At 35.4% G+C, this 27,878-nt stretch overlaps 2 protein-coding genes across 3 annotated transcripts; both read right to left on the bottom strand.

Moving 5' to 3' along the window:
• Positions 1–400: 400 nt before the first annotated feature.
• Positions 401–6,486, bottom strand: LOC129004143 (arrestin domain-containing protein 2-like). Of its 2 annotated transcripts, XM_054432579.1 has the most exons (6): positions 6,346–6,486; positions 5,322–5,468; positions 3,903–4,105; positions 2,840–3,013; positions 1,423–1,614; positions 401–967 (listed from the first exon to the last, which is right to left on the bottom strand). In XM_054432579.1, exons 1-6 carry the CDS (start codon positions 6,446–6,448, stop codon positions 650–652), a joined length of 1,137 nt encoding a protein of 378 aa, XP_054288554.1. In that variant the 5' UTR covers positions 6,449–6,486; the 3' UTR covers positions 401–649. The 2 variants fall into 2 exon arrangements, with proteins under 2 accessions (XP_054288554.1, XP_054288555.1); XM_054432580.1 differs by lacking the exon at positions 5,322–5,468 and having other exon boundaries at positions 3,903–4,099.
• A 1,447-nt stretch (positions 6,487–7,933) lies between these two features.
• Positions 7,934–20,497, bottom strand: LOC129002953 (GTP-binding protein 10-like). Its single transcript, XM_054431091.1, has 7 exons — positions 20,320–20,497; positions 15,301–15,442; positions 14,689–14,856; positions 13,510–13,728; positions 12,139–12,377; positions 11,705–11,828; positions 7,934–8,236 (listed from the first exon to the last, which is right to left on the bottom strand). The coding sequence occupies exons 1-7, from the start codon at positions 20,359–20,361 to the stop codon at positions 8,001–8,003; spliced, it is 1,170 nt and encodes a 389-aa protein (XP_054287066.1). The 5' UTR covers positions 20,362–20,497; the 3' UTR covers positions 7,934–8,000.
• Between the last annotated feature and the right edge of the window lie 7,381 nt (positions 20,498–27,878).

Below are 27,878 nucleotides of genomic sequence, written 5' to 3'. Positions count from 1 at the left end.
GAGGTTAAGTAACCTCTTGTATACAACTTACAACCACTACTCATAACCTCTAAGAGGGGTTATGTTTTAGTATATAACCACTCATTGGAGTCATTGCCAAATACAATCAGCTTATGTCCGTAAAAACTCATTTCAATAAAGCAGTACGTAATGAAACCCCTGATTAAGTTAGTGGCAAACAGCTGTTTTCTGGACTAAATCTTTGCGTGGGAAGTTTTTTAAAACAGTGTAGTGTGCGTAAACACCATAATAAGTACTTGTATCATAGATTACTCCCTAAGTAGATTTGTCATCCTTACGGATCAGCTGGAGCCAATTTCATGGTTACTTCCATCCGGTGCTCCTGGATTCACGTTTTTGTTTTACAATTTGTTATTTCAATCATTTAAAATCTCGTTTAACCAAATAAAACAATCTAGTCATAAACAATTACTCGTCCCCTAATTATGTAACCAAACAGTTTAGTAAAGCACAAATAATGAAATCAACCCTAAAAGAAACAAAATTTTATCGACACTAGCGATCAGTGTCACGAACATGAACTAGACACGAGAAACAAGCTTCAAGTTTAACAATGGGTTGAGAAGTCTACTTGTGTTGGTTAGTCTATGATACTATTTAAGAATGGGAAATGTTGTTCTTAAGCAATTCAGACCTCAGATTGGTAAAGTTCTGGTTTCCCTTCTTCAAACGGCTGCAAGGAGATGCTGATACGATGAGTCGCAGCTGTGCTGTATACCTGATGGCTGATGCGCCTTGGTGGTGCTTGCGGCTTGAGCGGAGGCTGAATAGTGTAGCGTCGTCTGCGCAGGGGGACATTAGACTCTAGATTCTGCTGACTCACTCTGCGATTGGCTGTGAGAGAATGTGGAATCGGATCTGTTGGCTGCACTGGAGTTCTCGTTCCAAAAACTATCGGAATCTCCACTCCAGGTGGGACAGGAACACCAGTCAGCTTCCCGGAAACCTTGACATCGTTTTACAATCTTATACTATTCATATGCTAGGCAGATGCCGCATAACAGGTACTTAAACTCTATATTAATAGTAATAGTCAATACCGGGTACAGCTAGTTCATATAAATGTGTTGTCTACTTCAGTCTCTAAATGTCAATGATGTTACATAATAAGATTGCTACTAATTTAGCTAACATAGTGTCCCAACGCAATATTTATTTCATTCTATTTAAATACTGATAAATAATATCTATTTCTTATAGGGGATAAGAAAACTCAATTCCAACAAAAACTCCTCTCTGGTGCATTCCTGAATCCAAGGTCTTCTCTTTGATGAGAAGTTTTAAATGGTATATTAGCTTAATTCTACAGCCACAAGGAACACGGTTGAATGAGCTACTCACACAGTGAACTGCAGTCTATGTTAATAGTCTAGTAATTGTTCTGAGCATATAAACACCAACCTGTATGCAGTATGTGACCAGTACAAGAGATGAGTTGGCTATAGTGGGAGTAAGTGAGGGAGAAGTAGACATTTGACAAACCCAGCTGTGATGTCTGTTACTGCGTGTTGTCTTGTGGGCTTCAGTCTTCAAACACTGCTTGGTAACTCGGCTCACTGTCTTGTCGTCCAGATGTGCAAACACTGTAGTGACCTGGGACCCATGTCCAATTGATTATACGGTTCAGGACAAGCCGTCACAAATTTTTCACTAAAAAGAACGTAGTTGAATGAAAGTTCTATTTCTTCTCTTATTTTAGATATTTTGTAGAGGGGACAAACAATTTCCACAGGTCTCCTGGTAAGATCTAGACCCGGGAAGGATTCACTTTTTATTTTTGATGTCTCCAGAGGCCAAAAACAAGATCCATTCAATTTCATATTATTTATTTTGATATCTATAACAAAAACCCCATGAAATACCATTTAGAAAAAAAAAAAACTATCTTCACTGACTTGTGTACATTTTGACACTTGGGTCATGGTCACAGTCATAATATTAATGAAACTAAAATGGGCTGAAAACAAGTAAAATGAATACAATTACATGTTTTAATTAGGGATGGACGAGATTGGATTTTTAGTTCGAGACGAGACAAGACGAGATTTTTTATTTCTCATAAAATTTCGAGACGAGATCGAGACAGGATTTCCCTTCTCATACACAACGGGAAATGCACGTTCGGAATTTTTACATGATTTTGTTACATTGTTAGATGACTGTTTAAATACAAAAATAATGATAATAGGCAAGAATATTTACAATCTTTTATTAAAAAACATCAGCATAACATTTTTTTATTAATCACGCCTAACTTATTTAAAATGCCTACGATTAGGAAACATAGTGATATCAGTTAGGATAGAGTTCAACTTATCCTAAAATAAAATAAATCATAAAATAAAATATTAATTTTTATAAAATAGTTACTTGTTTTGACTTTTTTATAGTAATAAAACATTCCTCACACTGCTAACACTTAGCAAAACTTCTCAAATGTTATTAAAATAATTAAAGTAATATTTACATTTGAAGAATTAATTAAATAAGAACGCCTTCTCAAAGGAAACACAACTACAACACACTCCTGTATTGCGTATTGCATTGACTTTCTGCAGGCGTTTTTAATTTTTTTTTTTTTTATTCTCGTCTTGATAAAAATCTCGGCCAAAAAGAAATCTCGTCTCGTGTAACGAGATTTAAAATTTCCCGAAAATTTCCCGAAATTTCGAGACTTGACCATCCCTAGTTTTAATACAAGTCAAACTAATCTTTCTTGTAATTTTGTGCTTCTAAACCTTAAGTTAATAATTTAGGAGGGAGCCTAAGTGAATGCCCTTGCATTTTACAGTTTAAAATATAAATAATATCTTAATACCTGCTTCAAAGTACAAAACAGATACTCCAATGTTTTGCTGGTCCCATTGCTGACCTCAACGACAACTGAAACCACATCTCCAGGGACGTAACAGGAGCGAGGTACGGAAGCTTTCAACTTCACTGGTCTGTTGAACAAACCATACTTCTTGGTGACCTCTGAACTCTGAAGACTCTGTAAATCATACACACTCTCTGTTTGAAGATAAATAAAAACCATGTATTCTTCTTAAAAAAAAAAACAAACATATTGCTATCAACAAATCTACAAATACTACTATAGTTATAGGAATCAAAATCTGAGATCATATTTCTTAATATCAATATCCTTCTTAGTATCAAAACCATACTTTTGGTATCACAACCCCAAACTTTTGGTATATAGGTCTCCAAAAAGAGGCTGCTTTTACTTTTCCCCCCATACCATATATATTTGTTTTATTTAAATTTCCTGTCAAACACGACATGAGGGATCATTGGCAAGACATTTGGACCTGAAGAAGTGCTCCATTTTTTACAGCATAAAACAGCTGTAGTCGTTGTAAACTACTGTCCTGTACTCCCGAGTGTGGGGGCGAGAAGAATGCAACCCGCACATCACGCTATGGTATAGCGCCGGCCTACGGCTAGTACGGCCCTTCCGCAGGGCAATGCCCTAAACTTTCCCTTACGCCTGCATCCCTCGCTCCCACACTCGTGAGTATACAAACAGGACAGCAAACAGTTAATCTAAAGCTGTAACTTATTAGTATAATTCAGAAAAATTTCAGACGAATTTAGAGGCCATGTTTTGGGCCAAGCAAAATTAAGTAAGGAGGTTTGGTTTTTCCGTTTTTCCCCTTGAGGAAGAAAATTTCCTTCACACTCCTATTTTTCTTTCTTATCAAGGGTTTTGTCCTGGGTTAAGTGACAACTCAGTAATTGAAACCAACAGGCCTCAACACCTTGGTGGTTCCCGGTGTTACTATGGAAGTCACTGTTCAAGCGCCAAATTCACCATAATTGGGCACCATAATTCACGGATGTCCTTATTACATCATGAAATATTTAACTATTAAGATTACCTGAAAGGCCTCGAAGATGTTGATGTTGACTGGGGCGACAAGGTAGAATGGTTTGCGGAAGTGCTGCGTGGATGTGGTTGAGTGAAGATGGACATGTAAGTAGTAAGTGATGTTGCCATAGGTGCTGACGTGAGAAGAGGGTAGGTGAGAAGGCAAACGGAGACTGAAAGGGTAGGTGTACACTCCTGGCTCCAGTTCTACTCCTGGAGGAAATGAATGTATAAGTTTGTACATCTGAATGGTATCATGGAGGTATACAATTTTTTTGTTAACTGAGTAACATGACATAATACAGTACCAATGTATGATTCACATAAGTTTCTTCTGCTTATCACACATTCTATAAAATTTTCAATAGTGGTGATAAGTACCAGGGTGAGTAAAGAGCTTTCATATTGTTTAGTAAATTTTTCATGAAGGGAATAAGCTTAACGTTTTGATTGTACAGTGGAACCTCGAAAACAAGTCACGCTAGATAAAAAGGGTCATTTGCCAATCCCCTTGAAATTATTTCACCCCAATTACATGTTATTAGAAACCTCAATAAGAAGTCAACCTTGATAACAAGTCATATCAAATAATCCCCATGAGAGTCTTAAGAGAGTTATCAAGATTCTATTGTAATTGTAAATTAATACAGTACGGTATTCTTTGCACCGTGTAACTAGAGGGGCTTTGGCTATTAGTCTGATCATGCTTTTGTGAAGGGTAAAAGCTTGTCTTTCGAAAGTTGGATAGGAAAGAAAAACATCTCTTGTAGAAAAAGCAGCTAAATTAAATTAAGTTGATTTGTATTCTATAAAAACGGTATTAGATATCTGACACATATCTCCCTCTGGCTTGTCAAGAACCTTTATCACGGGTAAGGTGGTAGTAGCTATGATAAAAAATCACAGCTATGGGAAAAATCACAAATGTTGCAGTAGCCTTTAAGCCCTAATTATTACGGTGGTAGGGGTGTTACCATTTTTTTTTTTTTAATCATAAGGGTCATAAGATACTAAATTTTAATTAAAATCGGTCAAGCTGTTTTAAAACAATCCAAATTTTCCGTTATTTTATGGGTTTTCATGGATAAATCACTACAAAAATTCAAACTTAAAGAATATTACAAATTAAAAGAAACACCCAGAGATATCATGAACCCACATACCGTACCAAATTTAATCAAAATCGAGCCACAGGTGTGGTCTGTAGCTCTGCACATACTCCCACACATACAGACACAGACATCACTTTTTTGTGTTCAGGGGAACCCAAAATGCATATATCCACTCAAAACTCAAACTTGAAAATGTTGATGAAAACAATACTTTCTCCTTGTATAGGGGGGGGGGGGGGTAAAAAATTGTTACAAATTCAACATAGAAATAAGTCTACTTCGTAGTTGTGTACTTTTAAGTCAAAGATTCTACCAACCTCTATAACTTCTAACATCCAGTAAGTGATTAAACACGTCCAAATGCATGTCTGATTCTTCCACCTCCAATTTCTCACATTTATTATCTTCTCCCTCAGCAATAATGAGGCTAAGTGAAGAAACACCACAAAAATTTACTGTGAGATCTGAAAAAATAATTTAAATACTGTAATTCCTAGAATTGTAACTGTGCACAACGCTTACTTCTGGTATTTTTTTTTTTCATTTAGAATTTGGTTATGTTTAATCTAAAACTGGTGACCAAACCTCCGTAGACACTCCCCACAGTAAGATTACAAATCTCAAAATTGATCCAATTCCACTATAGCAAAAGGTGTTGCAAGTCCCTCGATGAAAGTTGAAAATTTTTATGTATTGGGAAGATTAGTTCACCAATATTCAAATAACCCTTCTAGCCGAAAAGCTGGAATTGGCTTAAAAGGAGTACAACCACTAGCGCACAATAGTTACAGGGCATAACATGGTTAATCTATATGAGTATAAAAAACAAAATCATTTGAAAACGATATCAGACGAATAATAAATCTGGAAGTTAAGTTTAGAATTATCACAATTGAGCTATGTATTGACCAACTTTGTTAGTGCAATATGCTGTTAGGTTTGATTAGTGACTGAGCAGTCTAAAGCTTTGTCTCCCCGGCCAGGGATCAGTGGGTTCAATCCCGTCTTGGTCAGTGAGGTGCAACTCATAAGAAATTAACCTGTCTGTGGCAAAGTTAGGTGAGGGAGGCTAACCTAAAATTAAAATTGGATGTCTCAAACTAGAAAGTAGCTGGTTGAGCTATTTTTGAGTTGCCCCTCAAACTAGTCTTTTTTCCACATTTCTTTTTAGCGAATTTTTACTTTTACTGTCTATTATAATCTGGTTTTCAACACATTTGGATTTGTGTGTCCATAAATTGGGGGGAAAGATAAGACAAATAGGCATAGAGAAATCAATAAAAAGGTGCACAAAAGGTTAAAACTCAAGACTTTTAAAATCTAACGCAACTTAAAACTAACCAAGAATTGTGCACTGTGTCGGTATATTAAGCACTACATCTCCAGTGATTGTTTCATCTGGATGATACACTGAAGAAGTCCTTCCAAACACCACTGATAGCATTTTTCAAACCCAAACAACTACTGTATAATATATTGGAACTAAACACAATAAGTAAAATAGGCCTGTTTAAACTCAAAGAGACATTGAGTGTTTGTGTTTATGTCACGACAGTATAATCTTATCAAGGATGATATGGCTTCACATGCACTTGACATAGCCCATCAATATCCTGACTGATAACTGATAAGCAATAGCAGATGGGGTTAATAATCTGTCATATTGAATTACCTATTACAATATAATTTGCAAGTAAGGAAAATATTGCGTTAACGAGAAATGAATAGTTCTTTTAGTCCAAGAAATAAAAAGGGTTTCTAGGCTAATTTTTTTTCCAATCAGACCCAACAGTTAGGAATTTAATTTCTTAAAATTACGAAGTTTCAGCTGAAACAATTAAAATCCTTATGTTATTAAACTGTGTATTAGGATTTTTTTTTAAAAAAAGGATAGAGTTCAGCTAGCTTACCTGAGAAAGTTTGAGTCCAGAGATTATAGATACACAATAAAATGCCACAAAACATAACAATGATATTGTCCTAATGTAGAACTTCTTCATAGACTAGGTTGAATAGATGTTTAGGTACATAATTCATGTGTTAGGTTCTTATGCAAGTTGGTTTGTAGTTAATAACTTTTCTGATAGAGAACCCATAACGTCTTCATAACAAAATGTTAGGGTAGATATTTTTGTTAATGGAGCCTGCCTACTTTCAGTATGTAGCCTGAATCCTAATTCCTAAGAAAACGAGAAGTTAGTGGCTTTTTGTTAGTTTGAAACTGGACCCAATTATTTTTGATCATTGATATTCAAACAAATAGTCCTGGCTATAGAAACACTAGTTGTTGACAAGCCCGCGGTTTGAAAGTGACAAGAGATATTTGCACCACTCTCCCCCTTCTTTCCGGGGGAATTTTTTTCTTCCTTGCGCCCTCAACAAATATAAAACCTTTTGCCTAGGACCATTAACTAAAGCGGGCATAGTTGTTGACTTAAGACAGTAACAAAGCTAAATATATAGGTTGTCTCACTCCATTCTGTTCATTGTTTATTCATATTCAGGTTCAGAATATGCAATATTGTCTTGCTGCTTTGGTGTAGAGATATTGATAACTGAAATAATACATTACAATAGTAATCCTATGGTTTTAGTAAATTATGGTTTTATAAACTATTAATAATCCTGATAGGTAGGATATTTCTGAAAATTTACCTAAACATTTTAGATTTTAGTTGGTCACTTTCAAATAGGGAACTCATCGCCCCCTTATACCTTGCAGGAAAATCATTAACAAAATTAATTTAAAGATATCACCAAATCAATAAATCAAATAAATATTGTTTTAACAATGTCGAACAACATAGTAAGTAGTTGTATTAATCTACTGCTTGCTAAATTATCTTTCTTTAATTTTAATCAAAACTACTTTTCTTTGTAACGTTAAATTACAGGCAGAATACTTATAAGGGGTTACTAATTTCAAAAGTACAACAGTACCTATTTTTTATTACAATTTATCTTATAATACACAATATACACAGAGATTTGTCTATTTACACTAAAGTAGGTCCAAATTCTGTCTGTTTTCTCCTAAACTTATGCAACAACTCTGCCTCTTTTTCTGCCTCCGTTTCCACTTCCGAAGCTGCCCAATCCAACGCTCGGCGAATCTGTCTTTTGCACTCCTCGAGTTCTTCATAAGTTGCGTCTCTCGCTGATATCTTATGTATGGATACAAACTCAAAAGGGCGTTCAGGTCGAAACTCCTCCGGAAACTTATGAAGCACACCTACAAACAAAGCAATATTTGAAGGGGGAACTTTGGGACCATGGAAAAGTTCATAAAACATAACAGTAGGGGAGCTACTAAGTTAGTTTCCTCTAATAAAAACTATGACTTGACAGTGGCTGTTTACTGTAAATAGTGTAAGTAAACCACTATCTGTTTTATGATTGGTATATCTAGAGCAAGATAATAGGGTACATTTCAAAACCGTGAGTTGGTTAATACATAATGCAATGAGCGATCTCATTTTATTTTGACTAAAACATAATTGAATAATTAATAATAGAAGAATCCATCAAGGTTTCAAGAATAAATACAAATGATCAATGAAAAACTCTGTAGCTAGATTTTAGATTACAGTCCTATTAACTACTATTAAAGACTATCATTACAACACATCAAGCCACAAGTCTATTGTGCCGTGTGCGTCACCGTTATGTATACATACTCAGCGTGGGCAAAAACATAATGGCCGAAACATATCAGCTGTCAAAGGCAAGAGAACTAAAAAGAACTAGCAACCCAAAATCGCTCTTGTTCGCTCGTCTGCCATCGGCCTAGATCTAACTGGAACACAGCTCCACAGGCAATTAATGGTACTTTCCTGTTAAAGGGAACATTCATTATTATCGATGATTTTTTTTCGATATATCGATTTTAACAAATTGAAACATATCAGCTGATAACTACGATAAATATTGTTCAGTATCAACAAACAATAATGAAATGAAACTGTTATAAAAAAATAACCTAACATAACTAACCAAACTTGCTGTAACATTAAAAAATTCCGTGTTTAACTTGCCTATTCTGTTATCAAACGGAACTTTTAATTGGTACAGCAAGTTTGGTTGTTATGTTAGGTTAGCATAGAACAGTTTGTTTCATAATCCATATAATAGACTATTTTAGCCTAAACAAGATCAGTTGTCAACAAGTGACAATCGGAAAACAAAAATATCGATATATCGAGAAAAAAATCATCGATAATAATGAATGTTCCCTTTAACAGGAAAGTACCCAATTAATCATAAGTATTTTAATATTAGTAGTTAAACTATCAGGTGAATCAAATAGTTATTATGAAATAGTTTAGTCTTTAGTTAGGGGTTGCTGGGGAGGAACCCGATGTAGTTTTTCAATTTCAAATGTCGGTTTCTCCTTAAGAGGAACCGGCATTCAGCTTGTTAAAACAAAGTAAAATATTCACATGATTCTAAATTGTTTGATTTTATTCTCTGCTGTCAATCCGAGTAATTTATTCCCAAATTACTTTACTTCCGTGAGATTTCATATTCCACAGTTAGTTCATTAATTAGTTAATCATGTCAACGCAATTCTTACATTTTCAGGTAGTGGTTCAGTTATAAGATTTTCATGTTATAAATTTGTAAATCACAGCTAATCAAAAGCTGGCTTAGGGTGTTTGTTTACGGCAATGGGCACGACCAACCTTATAGTAAAACCTTTCCTTTAAAATAGACAGTTACAGCCCTTCCTAATTCCTCAACCTTATAGTTAATTTATTATATATTTCCATGTCCCAACTCTCACCTATCCATACCACTCATCCATTATTCTACAGACACACCCCATCAGTTTGTAACGGGTCCAATAAATAATTAAATAAATAATAATAAATAGTAATAATCGAACATAAACAAATGATCAATTATCGGAACGGTACGGTAATCAAACAAATTATCAATATTCAATTCAATAATGGACGCTCAATTAGGTAACATGGTGGTTAAATTAGAGTCAAATGGTTTTAATAAAAGGATTAATAATAGTAAATGTTCCAAGATGGTTAGATGAGAGCCCTGTTTGTCGTTGACAAAAACGAAGGGCGGGATTAGACACAAATCGGTGTTCTGCGCATCCAGTTGGATTGGGTTGAGATTTTGAGAACTGGTGAAACGCTTTTGGTCTCTAAAACGGAAATTTTCCGTTTTCATGGTGTTGGCAGTTCCAGGGTTGAGCAACCGACACGCAAGATTGATAACGAAGCAAGGCTTCTACACTTCTTCACTGCTCTTCATAGCGTTCGGACCTACGTCACTTCTGTTACCAACTTTTATGTAATTACCATCTACCGGAAGCTTAATACCTACAGTTTAATCCACGGAGTTAGTTATCGGACAATGTTTGTGACGGTGTATCCCTCTTTATAAAATTACTTAAGTTAACACTCGAGGAGAAGTTCGGCTAGGCCGGACGACACGACGCCATGACACCCACACCGGCTTCGGACATGGGGACGCCACGGTCATCCACAACGTAGACTCGGGGAGTGACCATCTACACTACAGGCGGTGGACATCTCATCTCACCTCTAACCCTAAGCTAAGTGTTTTATCAAACTTAGTGGTTACTATGTATATTTAAATAATCTATAACATAAAGTAAATTTAGTTTTTTGCAATGTAAATTAACTTCACTTTCAAACAACAATTTTATAAGGACAGATTTTCTTTTGTGTAACTTATTCTGAAATGTAAAACTTAAAACATCTGGTTTAGTCTAAATTAACTTAATAAAACAATCTTTTATGTTCTGAGAATTTTTTATTTTATTAAAATGAAATAAGCCCCACCGAACCACACGATTAACCTGAGATAAGAGAAAGGCTTTACTAGCCTAAAGTAAAATTAGTAAATTAAATATAGGTATGTAACTGGTGTGATTGACTGAGTGAAGGCCTAACACTAGTCAATAATTAATTAACTCAAAGAAATAAACAGCACCGTTACAAGTTTTAATCAATAACAACCAGTCACAAATTAGCACCTATCTCTCCACGATTGATTTTTTAAACTCCTCTACCGAACAGTATGAAAGACCTGATGGGAAGCATACTGCGGCAAGAACTGAAGAAATGCCGAATCAATATACAATTTTAAGGCTCTTTGGCAGCTTGTAACTTAGTTAACTCCATTGAAATACAACATGATAGAAAGGTACCAATGAAACCTAAAATAGTCACTTAAAGAATATGAATGTATTAGTACGAGCAAATGCTTAGAGGGAAAGGGATGTGCATGAAAGAAAATGAAGCAGTATACAAAATGGGGAAATAAAATCAATTAAGATCCCTTTAAGGTCTATCAAGAGTAAAACAAGGTTGGACAGAGCTAGGTATCAAGATTACAGAAGAACAGCTGTTTAATAAGACAGTTTAAGGGGGATAGAGGGAAAAGAACAAAGTGTTTGGCATCCAAGAAAAAAGATTTCCTGAGAAAATGGAATTACAAGGTTACGAGAAATATAGAGACAAGAGGAGTGACATGACAGATGGTGGAAAAAGAAGGAGAACTGTCAAGGTGTAGGAGAAGACAAACCTACATCCATGAATAATAGGAATGGAAAAGATAATATGTATCTGTAATATTTGTTTATACACTGAACAAATACAGTACAGAACGACTCATAACAAAAACAAATCAACTAAATTAAATACAAATCACATACGTGTCAAATCCATTGCTGCCTCTACTACTTCTTTGCTTGTTTCTTCTGCATTTGGGGTGTCCATTTTATTGATAAGTAGCATGGCAGGCTTATCTAGCAGAGGTTCCTTGTATAGTTCTATTTCCTGTAACATTGTGGACAATCCTTCAGGTTGGCTAACATGGTATCTATATTATAAGATATATGTGGTTCCTAACTATGTATACATACTGAATTGACTGGTATGAAATTTTTAATAAAGATAAATCATGAACCTAGCCAAAACATAGCTTATATTAATTTTCATCACTCCGTAGCCAGGCTCTGTACGGCGTTTGCTCTTCATCATGAAAGATCCATTCTGGGGACCCCTGACTTCCCTGAATTTCCCTTCCCAGTCTTCACTGACTTAAAAAATACACGGAAACCGTAATTTGTTAAAAGACCACACGTACCCGGTTGAGCAACAAGATCGTCTCAATACAGCTGCGGTAGCGATACTTGTGGCTCAACTGAAAGCCTCCAATGTCCACCACCACAAGCAGCATTTTGCTGCGCTCCACATGTCGGAGAAAATGGTGGCCGAGGCCGCAATTGACGTGAGCACCTTCTATCAGACCAGGCAGATCTGCGAGTGAGATTACTCGGCCGTCGTGATACTGGGTCATGCCTACTGTCGGCCTCATTGTGGTGACTGAAACATAGGTGTGGCTTATTATAACCTTATTTCTAGCTAATTCTTTGTTACTGTTGACGTAATGATTGAGTAAACTATTAAGGAATGCCCTTGATGCTAGGAATATATTAGGTGCTTTTATCACAGGCCCCTTTGATGCATCCACCCCTTTGACTAGGACGGGTGGCGTCGTCCTGTAATCCAGCAGGAGGTCACGAATTGTGGATATTTATAGGCATGCACTGTGGATGCATTACTCCCTGGTGTGGATTAACGTCCCCACGGGTGAGTACTACGACTATCCGCAGTACTATCCTGATAATTAGACCAATTCGTATATACCAAGGAAAAAAGTGGTTCGGATTCCACTATAAAATGTAGGTCCCTTAGTCACCATTAGCTGTAAGAGCTATTAATTAACAGCTGTGTCTAAGGAATATGTCGGCCTTAGTCACTAACAAGACTATAAGATCGCACCACTCATCATACACTCATCTCCATTCATACTTGGCTTAAAATACCTACTTTGTATGGTCGCCATTTCAAAGAAAAGTATAAAAAGTATAAAGCATAATGGATAGATAATGTGGCAAATTCCACTGATATACCAATACTACATGTGTTGGTTAAGCAAAGCAACATTACGGTTATTTTTATCACTTATTTTAGACTAAAACTATAAATACTTTTTATCAATAAAAAACATGCCAATTAAATATCTAGTGTTTATATTTCAAACTTCTTAGATCATTACTGTAAAATATTTAAATAATGATGGAGACCTAGGGGTGGGGTGGACCGATGGAGTCAAGTGTCTCAAGCAAAAATATTTTACTTTTGATGGTTCAAAGCTGGCTTTCCATTCACTCATTGTCTACTCAGGTTTAGCTTGTAAAATAGACTGGGGTTTTTATGTTGCTAGCCTAGTGGTTGGAGTCTCAGACTATGTTGCGGGAGGGACCAAATTATTCCGGCATATACATAGCCTACATACTTCAAAGTTTAGGATCACTCTCCTAGTTAAATAATATTACATACAAAATGAGACTGGTATGAAGACTAAAAAAGTGTTGTCTTTTAAAAATTATAACTTATGTATGAAACAGGTTATGAACCCTCTTACTGAATTATGTATATACTTAACACTCACAAGGATAGCTGGCGATTTTCGGGGAAGCACGAGATAGTTTGGAGAGCAGAGTAGATTTCCCTGCGTTTGGAAAACCTACAAACGCTACGTCTGCTATGAGCTTTAGGTCCAGGCGGATGGTGAGGGATTGACCTTTGGACCCACAGTAACCCGTCGTAGGTCCTCCTCCCGCACCTTCTTCTGCAACCATGACCATATCCCCCTCCTGGGTCACCTCCCCTGCGGACAAACATTAAGATGTCTTAGGAAAAATGTCGGCCTCAGTCACTAACAACTAACAAGACTGCAAGATCGCGCCACTCATCCTACACTCATCTCCATTCATACTAGGCTTAAAATACCTAAATTCATATGGTCGCCATTTCGGATTAAAGTATTCAAAGTATATATATATAAAGTATTAAGATCTTCATAAATACTAAATGACTAGCTGTACCCGCGGGCTTCGCCCCGTTTAACTTCATAAGTATTCGCATGGCTCATTCACGTCCTGGTTGAAGTTCGTTCGCTACGCTCACTCACCTTTTCTTGGAAATTAGCTGTTGTCATAAATTAAAAAAAAAAAAATAATAGTGCTGCACCCTGTTGGTAATCCTTATAACTTTTATGCTATTGAACATCATAGAACAGAACCAACTTGTTTAATTGAAACAGCTGTTAAGATTCATTAATTCCTTTAAATATGAAAAATCATAAGGTTAACATGGGGAACTACAGAGCCACTGGGGCGGAGCCCGAAAGGATTTTTGAGATAAGAATATGCTTTAATGTTAATCGGGAATGTGAGCTATCATCATGCCAAATTTCAGCCCAATTCGTCCAGTAGTTTATACGTGATTGAGCAACACACACACACAAACTCACAAACTTTCAGATTTATAATATTAGTAAGATACTAGGCATGAGTAAAGTAGTTGTTTTGTTGGTTAACCTATAACAATGCTATTACATTGACTTATGTTTACAACAGTAAGATATCCTACATATAAGGACCAGGAACAGCTGTAGAAAATCTTTACTAAAAAAGCATAGTTAGAAAAGCCAATGATTTGATTTCAAAGTTAAAAAATGTTTAAAAAATATAGGCTAGTAAAAATGAATAACTAAATCTTTGAACTTGAAAGGGTTAAAAAGATAGAGCTAGTAAACGAATGAGATCAAAGAGTTTTGGTGACTTACCCAGCTTGTTGTTAAACTCAGTCATGACAACTACTCCAGGAGGACACTGAATGACAACGTCGTCTGCTGATCTTCCTAGAATGCATCGAGTTGAACTGTCCTGACCCGTGGACGCCTTCACTTTGTGATTGTCTTTCATGGACATCTTAAGATCCCTTAGAGTCATTCCTAAGAAAAGTTACTTTGAATTAGTAACAAAATAAACTTTAACTGGTCTTTTTTACTAAGACCGGTTATGTACAAGAATGAACTTTACAGTACTGACAAATTGTAGCAGCACCTGGATAGCTGAAAATAATGCTCCCTTTCACCTTTTTATACTGACTGAGTCATTGACTCACCCTTTGCTCACTCATTGCTTGGTGACTAGAAATTTGATTTCTAGATATTTTGATGGAAAAAACATGTTTAAAACTTTTTAACTCATCCTTTCCATACATTCATTAATAATAATACAAATCTCAATAAAAACGCTTCATTGAAATGTTTAATTTAATAAAGTTTTAGCTTAATAGACTATAGGCCTAAGTTATAAATCAAACAATCAAGCTTTTCAAAAACAATGTTAGGTTATATGGAATAAGATTAAATTAGCCATTGGTGGAAACATACCTTCCTTAGCTTCTACAAAAACTCTGCCTCCTCTTCCTCCTACACCTCCATACTTGGGATGACCCATCCCACCTGCTCCACCTTGGACATGGATTCGTAAAGAATCAATGAAATTGTGTTTTCTTTTTTTAAGTTTCTGGAACTATAAGAAATTTTTATTAAACTTTTGGTAGGTACCATTAAAAATCTTAGAAACCATAATACAGTGTGATTGAAAAGTCCCGGAACGGTTTAATATTTAAAAAAAAAATGCAGATAGAGCTAAAATACTTGGTACAAAGTTACAGGGCATAAAACTCTATTTTAACACATATTCAGTGACTCAATAACTCTTCAGGGGGACGTCCCACAATGAGTCAGAAGAAAATCTTGAATGGAAGCATAGGTCAATATGCACATCAAATTAAAGGTCTTTTTTAGTAGAATACAATGCCGCAAACCACACTTCAAAAGGTTGATCCTGCGCAAAATGACAGTTGTTCAAAGATTCATTTAATTTACATTGCTATTATACGCTTTCTCCTCAGGGGGCACAGCCCTAGGAATCGGAAGAAAATTGTTAACGAAAGAATAGGTCGATATGCACATCAAATTAAAGGTCTTCACTTTTAGATTACGATGCCGTAAATTCAAGCTCAAAAGAATGCCTGAGTAAAAAATGGCAGTCGTTCAAAGATTCAAAATGGCGGATTCAAGAAATCTTTGAACATCTGCCATTTTGTGCAGGATCAACCTTTTGAAGTGCGGTTGCGGCATTGTATTCTACTAAAAAAGACCTTTAATTTGATGCGCATATTGACCTATGCTTCCATTTCAGATTTTCTTCCGACTCCTTGTGGGCCGTCTCCCTGAAGAATTATTGGATCACTGAATATGTATTAAAATAGAGTTTTATGGCCCTGTAACTTTGTACTAAGTATTTGAGCTCTATCTGCATTATTTTTAGCGAATTTCCCTATAGGGAAGTAGCTATTACCGTAGGTGGCACGGTAAGACCCAGGCCCGGGACCGATTTACTTTTTCATTTTGATGTCCCCAGAGGCTAAAAACACCATTCGTTCAAATTTTTAAATATGTACATATATATAGACTTATATATATACGTCCGTGAACGCGATAACTTGAGTAATTTTTGTCCGATTTTGATGAAATTTGGTTTAAAGGTGTAACGCGGGATAAACTTGAATGAGTTCGCGAAGCAGCATGATCGGACCATGGGAACGGGGTTTTACAGGGGGTTTTATGGGGTAAAAAATGGTTTTTCTCATTTTTGACCCTCAAAATACAAAATTTCTCTCTAGACCTTTTTAAAGAGCTTAAAAAAAACAAATAATTTAGTATATTGAAGTGATTTTGTACGGTTATTGGTAACGAAGAAAATTCAAAAAATTGTAAATTTAAAATTCCCATATTATTCTTATGGAGAATATTTTAAATGTTGTTGTTTGCTTGTTTAGTTTATGGATATATTTTGATCAAACTTGGCAAATTTATTTATTTTATACTAAGCTATGAATATTTTACTAAAAAATACATTTTATTAGTTTCCTTGTAGCAGAAAACCTAGGTACTCAGTCTTATGTTATTTAAGTAGATTTATTTAAAAATCAACTCAGACAAATGGAAATTCGCTTAGTATGCGGGTTTGCTGCGGCGGGGGTATTTTTAATATTTAACCGTTCCGGGACTTTTCAATTACACTGTATAATAGGCTTAGCCAGAAGATATTGTACAGCAATGAACCATGTAATTTAACTTTAAACTAAATTTTTGTGAAATGTCATAGGCCTACAATAATTCCTACTGTCTGGGAATGAAGTTAGATGATGGTAAAGCAAAATGTAGTACTATTGATGGACTAACAAGTTTCTGTTTTAAATAAACTTAGAAAAATGTTGTTTAAAGTTTTCGGCATATACTTATCTATAACCCCACTCGGTGTATATGTAAACTAAATTTGCTCCCCATGTATTTGTTATGGGAGTTAAATTTTGTTTTTCTTTTCAGAGTTCGTTTTGCTCTTCTACCTGACCGATTTTCATAATTGAGGTCTTAAATTGAAGGCATACACGCAAAGATTTCACATCAAGCATCAGCCATCGAAGTAAATGCATCGGCATATATTTACCTACTGTATTATTTGACCGAAAAACATAATTTGATTCATTTTCAAATTCTTACTTCAATTTAAGATGTATTTCACCAGTTATAATAATACAATCCTATATATATTGGTCTAAGAACCTTCAGTGAAATATATATACTTTCATTTAAGCTACTGTATTAGTTATTCAAATCGGATGAGTTTCAAGCAAACGCAAAGAAAACAACCAACATAAAAATTATTTTTTATACCTATGGTTTTTCTATGACTAAAAATCAATAGTTTCAGTATTATTATTCATGTATGTTTTAGACTCAAAATGATCAGTAAATTATACTGTATTACTGTGCTCATCAAAAATCATAAATTTGATAAGTTCTTGGATAGGCTATATTTATTTTAACGCTGCGTAGCAGCATGGGTCCTCTAGTCGCTATTATTTTCATTGTGTGCGCAATCTCTTCGAGGCATCTTAGTAAAATTACAAATGCTAATAAAACATACTACGAAAACACAAAACCTCTTCATTACATTTTAAACAAATAACATTACAATATTTTTACTTCCCTAAAAGTTCCCTAAAACATCGATAAAACATAGGCTACTATGAAAACACAAAATCCAATACAAATGAAGATATTTTGATTTGATTTGAGTTCCAGGAAGAACCTGCGATATAGCCTATTACTGGATGAAAATTTTATTCAATATAGCCTACCAATAAATACTTCGGCTTTTTAAACAAGTGGAGGGGTAGAGTTCCGCAGAGAACCAACAATTTTTATCTGATAAAATATCAGTTAGATATCGATTAAAATATTCAAAGCATTTTAAATTGAATGTAAGATAAATATTCATTTTCTGTTATGGGTCTATTCTTTTAAAGTAGAACGCTTGTAAAGCTGTGGCGGTTAGGTTAGTTCAGTTTAGTTTATGAAACTCTTGAAAAAATAGTACAAATAAAACTTTTATATAGACGTCTTAGTAAACTTATCTATTTAAAAATAATAAGTTAGTAAGGATAATAAAAAGTCTAGAGACCCCCTGTCAATTTTTTAACGGGCCAAACTAGAAAAACTAAACTCTGCACACCTTTATGGCTTGTTATGAAGTACTTTTTGAGCATAACCGCCACTTCGGATAAGTTACATCCCCAAATTGGGGGAGTTCAAGGGAAACTCAAAAATGTCAAATGGTTAGACCCATCGAGTGACCCCTCATTTTAAAGGTTCTTATACAAAGAAAACCAACAACGCAAACTAGGGAGGTTCTCTATCTCAACCCAGTAATAAATGACAGTCAATTGAAATTCTCAGAAGTGGAATTTAACTTACAGCTTTCCAAGTCTGAAGACCCCCTGTAAATTTTTTAATGGCTAGGGTTGCCATGGTAATGTACAAAAAAGAGGAGATTTTAGCTGGCGGCCCCCACTATAATAGTGGATAAAATTTATCGGGCTAGCAAAATTGTAGCCTATAGCCTACCACACCTAGTACCAAAAATATTATGACAGAAACTATAGGTCATGAACCTAAACATAAACAAAATGTTGTCACTGGCCTGAAAGTAAACACGTTTTTGTTATTATTTAAATGGAACTGTCAAAAAACGTCCAGTTGTTACCGCTATTAGTCTATAGACATTTGGGCCAGTGACATAATTTGTTTATATTTATTAGTTTATACCGTTTCTGTTCAATATGCATGCTACACAATGTCAATATTCAAACGGTACACACGAAAATATAAAATGTTGCATCGCTTGTCACATCTCACTAAAATTAATGAATAAACCGAATAATGGCAACAAAACGCTCTCTGTGTGCTAGGCTTGTAGTGAAAATCGGATACCTTCGCCGACTGGTCGGCAGACACCATTTGAAGGACTGGGAGCAATGAAACAGATGATAAAGATAAACTAAAGACGTTGCTGGCTAAAGTGAAACCAAGAAATAGAAAAACGTTAGTAGAGTACAAGAGTTGCATTTTACAGTTATTGCATAGCGATATTAGCGAACGCAAACATTTATTTTATTCCAAAAGTTCTGTTTTATAATGCATTTTAAAAGAGATTAAAAAAAAGGAGATTTCTCACTTTTTGCAGAAATCCCCCGGAGCTAAATTTTGAACGTCAAAATCCGGTAATCTCCTGGGAAATCTGGGGATATGGCAACCCTAGTAACAGCTCACACTAGAAAGACTAAACTCTGCACACCTTTATGGCATGATATGAAGTACTTTTTGAGCCTAATTTCTACTTCGATTGCAAACCCTTAATGGGAGATTTTTGGGGAAACTCAAAAATTTTAAATGTTAAGCCCCATCGAGTGACCCCTCATTTTTAAGGTCTTGGTAAAAGAAAACTAACAACGCAAACTAGAGGTCTCTATCAACTTAACCCAGTAAAATATGGCAGTCAATTGAAATCTTTAGAAATCAGAATTAACTTACGTACAATTTTCCTTATGAATATCAATTGACTGTCATATTTTACTGGGTACCTAACATAATGAAATAATCGATATACCGAATAATCTATAACTTATATCGACATTTTTCAATCGAATGAGTGTAGGACAGAGATACTAAAGTGCAGCCGAGTAGCCCAGTTTAGAAACTGTACCCAGTTTGGTTGGGTTGTCACAGTTTAATTTTATAATTTATATAAATTAGCCTAGTTAAAAATATTGATTAGTAATCGATTTTTCAATCAATAGTTTCAATCAATATATTATATAAGCGTATTCCAGAAACTGTACCCAATTTAAGTTTTATAAATGTTCACAGCAAATGCTATTGACCTACCTAAGTTAAGTTTTTAACTTATAACTGCACTGCAACCTGAAACCATAGATAAAACATAGCCTACGGACTATGTTTTATCTATGAATGCTGCAACCAACCTAGTACACTTACCGCTTTAACACTTTCTTTCAAAACAGAGCTTAAGATAGTCATTATGATTTATTCACTATTATATTCGAATGCAAGTAGTCCTTATACTAAGAGACGCCTAATTTATTTTACTTTACAGATAAAATTCTTCAGAATGAGTAAAATTCTTCACAGATAACACACAGACACACGGTAAATACTTAGGTTATGTTTTTATTTTTATTTTTTTTTTGTAATATCAATATTGTCTTTCAATGTCAGACTCAGAGGACGACCGTCTCGCCGCAGTAATAAATCCTACTTTTTTAACTTTAGGAACATCTTCCTAGGGTCTGTAACAGGATACTGCTTTCTCGTTCTAGTAAAAAGGAACTGAATAAATGTAACGGTTACAACAAGAAGCATTCTCTAGTCTGTACTGCCTTTGCCCTTTACCAAGGCCCCACTAGCTTTACTTGTCTTGTTCTTGTTAACTATTGTTTGTTTATTATGTTTTGTCGTTTTTGCCCTGTCGTCACTCATGTTAACTATCTCCCTCTTCATAATTAATTAATTGTCTCACCTAACCACCAGCTTGCAGTGTTGCCAATCCCTTTTTGGCAAATTACCCTCAGTCCTGCCCAAAATTACCCTCGAATACCCTCGAAAACCACCAACGTCCAAAACTAGAAACTTTTACATTACTAGGCCCTGTTTCGAATATAAATTATTGATTTTGTATTGGAAAATCGAATATTCAAACAATTTATTAAAATCAAGGGTAAATGCAGGTATTAAGTATTGAAAATATAAACAAATTACAGGAACCTAATGGAATATAATTTACACTCGAGTTCTGCACCCATGGGCACCTCAGCTTGTGCATGCGCAGAAAGCTCTTGGGCTGCTCTTGGAGCAATTTCCGAGGTAACTGTTGCTTCTGATGTGTATTAGCTTCTCACAGCTTGCCTGTGAAACTCTAACAATTTCACACATAGCTCAACCTAAACCTAGGCCTTTATTAACAATCACTCATTTTTCTTGAGGAATCCGAAAAAATAGATTAAGTGAACAGTTAAAACTTCACTTCATAAATAATTCATGCACACACAACAATTTGTCAATACTTTATTTAACAAATCATTTCAGCTTCAGAACACTCAATGTTCGTAGCAATTTCATTTTCATAAATCATAATATTGACTTTCATTCAAGCAGCTCAGGTCAATTAAACAAACAAAACAAACACCGGAACACCTTCACATTCACAATGCACAGTTCGCAACTGCAACTGATGAAAAAGGTTTTAGTTAAGGACATTGTGGAAGGAAAAAAACATAGGTGTGCTATTCCCATCATATTCTGACGTCACTCGGATTGCAAACAAAAGATTACCTGATTGTAACTGTCAATGTATTTTGTTTTAGCGAATTTTCCCTATTGAGAATAAGCTATTACCGTAGTACTCATGGTAAGACCTGGAACTGGGACCGATTTACTTTTTCGTTTTGAGGTCCCTAGAGACCAAAAACACCATCCGATCAAATTCATTATATATATATATATTTATATATGTGGCCGTTAGCGCGATAACTCGAGCAAAAATCATCCGATTTTGATGAAATTTGGTACAAACGTGTAAACCTACGTTTATTCGAACTCGAACGAGTCCGCGAACCAGCATGATCGGACAATGGGAACGGGGGTTTTATATGGGGTATTATGGGATAAAAATAGGTTTTTCCCATTTTTGACCCTAAAAACAAAATATTTTACAATTTCTTTCCAAACCATTTTGTAGAGCTTAAAAAAATAATTTAGTATATTGAAGCATTAATATGCGCCTAATGGCTACGAAGAAAATTCCAAAAATCTGTAAATTTAATTTTCCCATGTTATTATTATGGAGAACTATCTGTAACCCGCGGGTTTTGCCCCGTTTAACTTCTTAATTTTCAAGATGATCTCGTTCGCATGGCTCAATCACGTCCTGGTTGAAGTTCGTTCACTACGCTCACTCACCTTTAGGTTGGAGCTCGTTCGCTACGCTTACTCACCTTTAGTTGGAGATCGTTCGCTGCGCTCACTTACCTTCAGGTTAGCTCGTTCACTACGCTAACTCGCATCCAGGTTAAAGTTCGTTCGCTACGCTCACTCACCTTTTGGTTGCAAATTAGCTGTTGTCATAAATTTAAAAGAAATAATAGTGCTGCACCCTGTTGGTAATCCTTGTAACTTTAATGCTATTGAACATCATAGAACAGAACCAACTTGAAACAGCTGTTAAGATCCATTAATTCCATTTCTCATGGTAAGACCTGGACCCGGGACCGATTTTTTTTTTTCGTTTTGAGGTCCCTAGAGGCCAAAAACACCATCCGTTCAAATTCATATATATATATACATATATATACATATATATACATATATATACATACATATATATACATACTAGCTGTACCCGCGGGCTTTGCCCCGTTTAACTTCATATGTAAGCTCGTTCGCATGGCTCAATCACGTCCTGGTTGAAGTTCGTTCGCTACGTTCACTCACCTTTAGGTTGGAGCACGTTCGCTGCGCTCACACGTCCTGGTTGAAGTTCGTTCGCTACGCTCACCTTTAAAAGTTGGAGCTCGTTCGCTGCGCTCACTTGCCTTCAGGTTAGCTCGTTCGCTACGCTAACTCGCCTCGGGGTTGAAGTTCGTTCGCTTTGCTCACTCACCTTTTGGTTTAAAATTACCCATGTAGCACAGATGGTTGGGCCAACGTTGGTAAATTGTGGAGCCACACAGTTGGCCAACGGTAGAAATGTCACCTCTTTAAACTGTTTTCCAGCCAACCTTTGTCCAACAATGGCCCAACCAAAATTATTTCACACAAAATAATAAAGATTTAGTACGAAAAGCATAATTATTAGTTGAGTAAATTGATTAAATAGTTCATAAAAACAAATTTTGAAAAAAAGCTGGAACAAAATTTTTTGGCCCAGACGGGTCTCGAACCCGGGTCCTTCGACTTATGAGCCTCTTACCTTACCACTGAGCTATCTGTGATTGTTGATACAGAGAGTTTTCAAGTGGTGAAAGAGTAGCCGACAGTTGCAATGGTCGCAATACTTCAAACATTTTTGATACTACACAGTATAATATGATTCTGTTAATCTGTTAAGGCATCATAAGTAGTAATTTTTTTTTTTTTGGAGTTAGAGAGGATACTGGTATTTGAATATAGATTAATTAATTACTGTTAGATTATTAATGCTATTATAATTGACTGTTATATGATTAATTACTCTTTCCCCTTAAATTGTTGCAAATAAGTTAAAGAATATTAATTTAAAAAATATTTGCATTATTATAATTATTAAAATTCATTGTTGTAGCCCCGGAACTGTAATATATAAAATATCTGGTTTTACAATACCTTTATCAGTTCCAAAAACTTTTGGAAACTTTTGGAACTGATAAAGGTATTGTAAAACCAGATATTTTATTATAATTATGTTGTGAAAGCTAGACCCAGAGAATGAAAGTCGTGTAAACTCAACTATGGACCATCGTTGGTCCAACAAAAGTATCTTTTGTTGGTCCAACGGAGTGAAAAACGGTTGGACAACGGTTGGCTTGATGTATGATACCTAACAATGCATATTAATGTATTTCATTAACAATGAACCGATGTTGGTCCACAGTTGTAAATATTGGTTGGCCCAACTACGAGATATACAGTTGGACAACGGTTGGTTGGTTGTGGAAGCTCCAACCAACCATCGACCAACTGTCCCACAGTTGGCCAACGTTGGCCCAACCATCTGTGCTACATGGGTAGCTGTTGTCAAATATAAAAAAAAAATAATAGTGCTGCACTCTGTTGGTAATCCTTGTAACTTTAATGCTATTGAACATCATAGCACAGAACCAACTTGTTTAATTGAAACAGCTGTAAAGATTAATTTATTCCATTTAAATATGAGTACTCATTAGGTTAACATGGGAAACTCCAGAGCCACTGGGGCGGAGCCCGAGAGTCCGATCAGAATAAAAACCACTTAGTTTTCCTATTTAATGCCTAAAGAATCAGTGTACCAAATTTCAGCCTCCTAGGTAAATGGGAAGTGGGAGAATTAGTGATGAGTGAGTGAGTGAGTCAGTCAGTGAGGGCTTTGCCTTTTATATATATATACATATATATATACATATATATATATACATATATATATATATGTGTGTCTTTAGCGCGATAACTCAAGCAAAAATGATCCGATTTTGATGAAATTTGGTACAAACGTGTAAACCTACGTTTATTCGAACGAGTTCGCGAACCAGCATGATCGGACCATGGGAACGGGGGTTTATGGGGGCTTTTATGGGGTAAAAATGGGTTTTCCCATTTTTTGCCCAAAAACATAAAATTTTGCAATTTCTTTCCAAACAATTTTGTAGAGCTTAAAAAAACAAATAATTTAGTATATTGAAGCGTTATAATGCGCCTAATGGTTACGGAAACTCCAACAAATTGTAAATTTAAAATTCTCATGTTATTCTTATGGAGAATAAGTAAACTGTTGTAGTTTGCTTGTTTATTAACATATTTTGCCCAAATTTGGAAAATGTTTTTATTTCTTACTAACTATTAACATTTTACATAAAAAAAAACACTTTGATACCCTCCCTGTTGCAGCAAACCTAAGTATGTGAAACTGATTCTATTTAAATAGGGAATAAATGTGATATTTTTAAGGAGACATTTTAGGGTAAATCTAATCAGGCAAATGGAAATTCGCTTAGTCTGCAGGTTTGCTGCGGCGGGGGTAATTTATATGTATAGATAAGTAAACTGTTGTAGTTTGCTTGTTTATGGACATATTTTGATCAAATTTGGAAAATCCATTAATTTCATACTAAACTATTACATTTTACAAAAAAAAAAAAAAAAACACCTTTTTTACCCTCCCTGTTGCAGAAAACCTAAGTACTCATTAAACTAATGTTATTTAAATAGGGAATAAATGTGATATTTTTAAGGAGACATTTTAGTGTACCAATCCAATAAGGTAAATGGAAATTCGCTTAGTCTGCAGGTTTGCTGCGACAGGGGTATTGATTTGGTTGTTATTGTTTTTATAATGTGTGTTTTTATAAATAAACAATAACAATCAAATCAAAACAAATACTATTTGACAGTTACAATCAAGTGATCTTTTGTTTGCAATCCGAGTGACGTCAGAGACGGGAATAGCAGCACACCTATGTTTTTTCCTTTCACCATGAGTTAAGGATGAACTAGGCCTGCTGTAGCATCAGTTAACTATCCTGTAATTTTTTTACAATTTTGATGATCTCACAAGGACAGCAACCCTTATATTTCTCATTCATATTCTGTATTTATGAACTTAAGCTATATAAACTCAGCGGTTCTTACAATTAATTGAGGTAACCTTAAAACGTGAATTTCAGGGTGAATGCGTTTGCCTCAAAAGTCACAAATGAAAAGAGTGCTTAGAATTGCCTAATTTAGCTAATTAAACCAAGTTTGAAAAAAATATGAGTCGAGCTTAAGTTCATAATACAGTAACCCATATTTCTTTAATTTATGGAAACATCAACAATCTAACTCATGAGTAGCCACAAAATATTACAGGGATTCCTTAACTTATTTTCGCCCCAGTCTTATGAGGGAGGCGGTATTGTGCTTTAGAGCTTCCTCATTCAAAAATTCATAACAGGCCTGACATGTTCGACATATCGAATAACAAGAATATGGTAAACGCAACGCAAAACGCATGTAAAAGAGAAACACTTCACAAGTTCACGACACTGACACAGGAAGGGGGCAGTATGCAGAGTCCCGACCCGAGTCATGAATTTATTTATTTACTAGGTGTGCAATGCAGTTGTATGCTTGCAATATTGAGCGGAGCTAGCATATTAATCCAATACTTTTCTAAAGTCAATTTTACATCTGTTCCTCGCAAATGAGATACTTGCAGATCCAATGTCAATGGTATATTTGTTTCACTTAAATGGAATGTCTATTTGCAGTATTCTAAGTCAATTATAAGTCTGGTTCACGCAAATGAATTGTCTACTTGCAGGAACCAAAGTTGATGTTTCATCTGGTTCTCATATATTAAAATGTCTAATTACAGTATCCAATGCCAATGATACATTTGGATCGGATAAATAAAATGCCTATTTGCAATATCCAAAGTCAATGGTTTACATAAATGGAATGTCTATTTGCAGTATTCCAAGTTAATGATACGAATTGTTTACTTGCAGTATCCAAAGTCAATGATACGTCGGGTTCACGTAAACGAATTGTTTACTTGGAGTATCCACACTCAATGTTGCATTTGGTTCATGTAAATGAATTGTCTACTTGCAGGGTCCAAAGCAGTGGTTCATTTGATTCACATAAATGGAGTGTCTATTTGCAGTATCCAATGCCAATGGTACGCCTGGTTCACGTCAATGGAATGTCTACTTGCAGTATCCAAACTCAATTGTATGTCGGCCTAGATTTGGTTCACATAAATGGAATGGCTATTTCCATTTATGGATCCATTTGTGCATTTTCCATTTATGCATCAGCCTTATTCCGCCGACCATAATTATTGGTATTTCATTTTGTATTAAATTATACTCAATGATATTAATCCAATTTTTCTTCCCTTTTTCTCTGTACGGTATTTGTAATATGCTATTTGGGTGATTCGTTGACTAACATGTTGTGACTCTTGTTTACCTTTTTATTGTTATCTCGCAAATAATGTCATGGCAACCAATTAACCCTTAAGGCCCATGTTAAATTTCCAAAAGTTTGAATTCACGTAGAGAAAAGCCCTGTGGTCCGATTTGTACCATTTCAGATTTATACCTTCCCGCATGGTCGGTTACTATGGTTGTGCTAAATTTGGTGCAGATCGCTTCAGCCGTTCAGGAGGAGTATTTGTAAAACAAAAGCAGGAGTGTAGTATAAGAGCTTCGCTCGCTTCGCTTCGCTCCGCTCAATAAACGGTTGCACCATTTTTACAAGAAAAATACAATGGTCTTACAGAAAGAAGAAGCAGAGGAAAAACATAGTGTCTTGGATTATCACAGGTCAGTACAAAAGTAGTGAAAAAAACTGGAAAACAAGACTTCAATAACAAGACATAAAAGATAAATAACAACTTTAAATAACAAACTATCTGAACAAGTTAACAAAACAAGAGATTCGAAAAACAAAACCAGTATAACAACAACTTAGAACAACAAACGAATGTCGAAGGGTGGAATGAGGAACTATTTATCAGAAACGGCTCCATCCAATCTGTTCCACAGAGCAACACCTAACGCAAATGTAACAGTTGCAGTTCCAAAAAAAGTAGGATTTGGATTTGATTCATTACTTCGGCGAGATGGTCGTGTCAGAGGCCCCCAGAGTCCAGACCCAAATTAATTGATGTAAACTAGACTTGTTTCTAAGCCGAACTGGAGTAGATTTAGTTCTTCAGTCTCGGATCGGATTGAGGTGGGTCAGCGTTCTTCCATTCCATTCCCTCCCTTCAAAACTTCCGTCGAAATGGAAGTGGACTTGTGTTGCTGAGTGGGGTGAGA

The sequence above is a fragment of the Macrosteles quadrilineatus genome, unplaced genomic scaffold, assembly GCF_028750875.1.
Source record: "Macrosteles quadrilineatus isolate MER2022 unplaced genomic scaffold, UCM_ALF_1.0 Scaffold_9__3_contigs__length_116548681, whole genome shotgun sequence".
Taxonomy (NCBI): domain Eukaryota; kingdom Metazoa; phylum Arthropoda; class Insecta; order Hemiptera; family Cicadellidae; genus Macrosteles; species Macrosteles quadrilineatus.
This window is presented reverse-complemented; position numbering and strand designations above follow the sequence as displayed.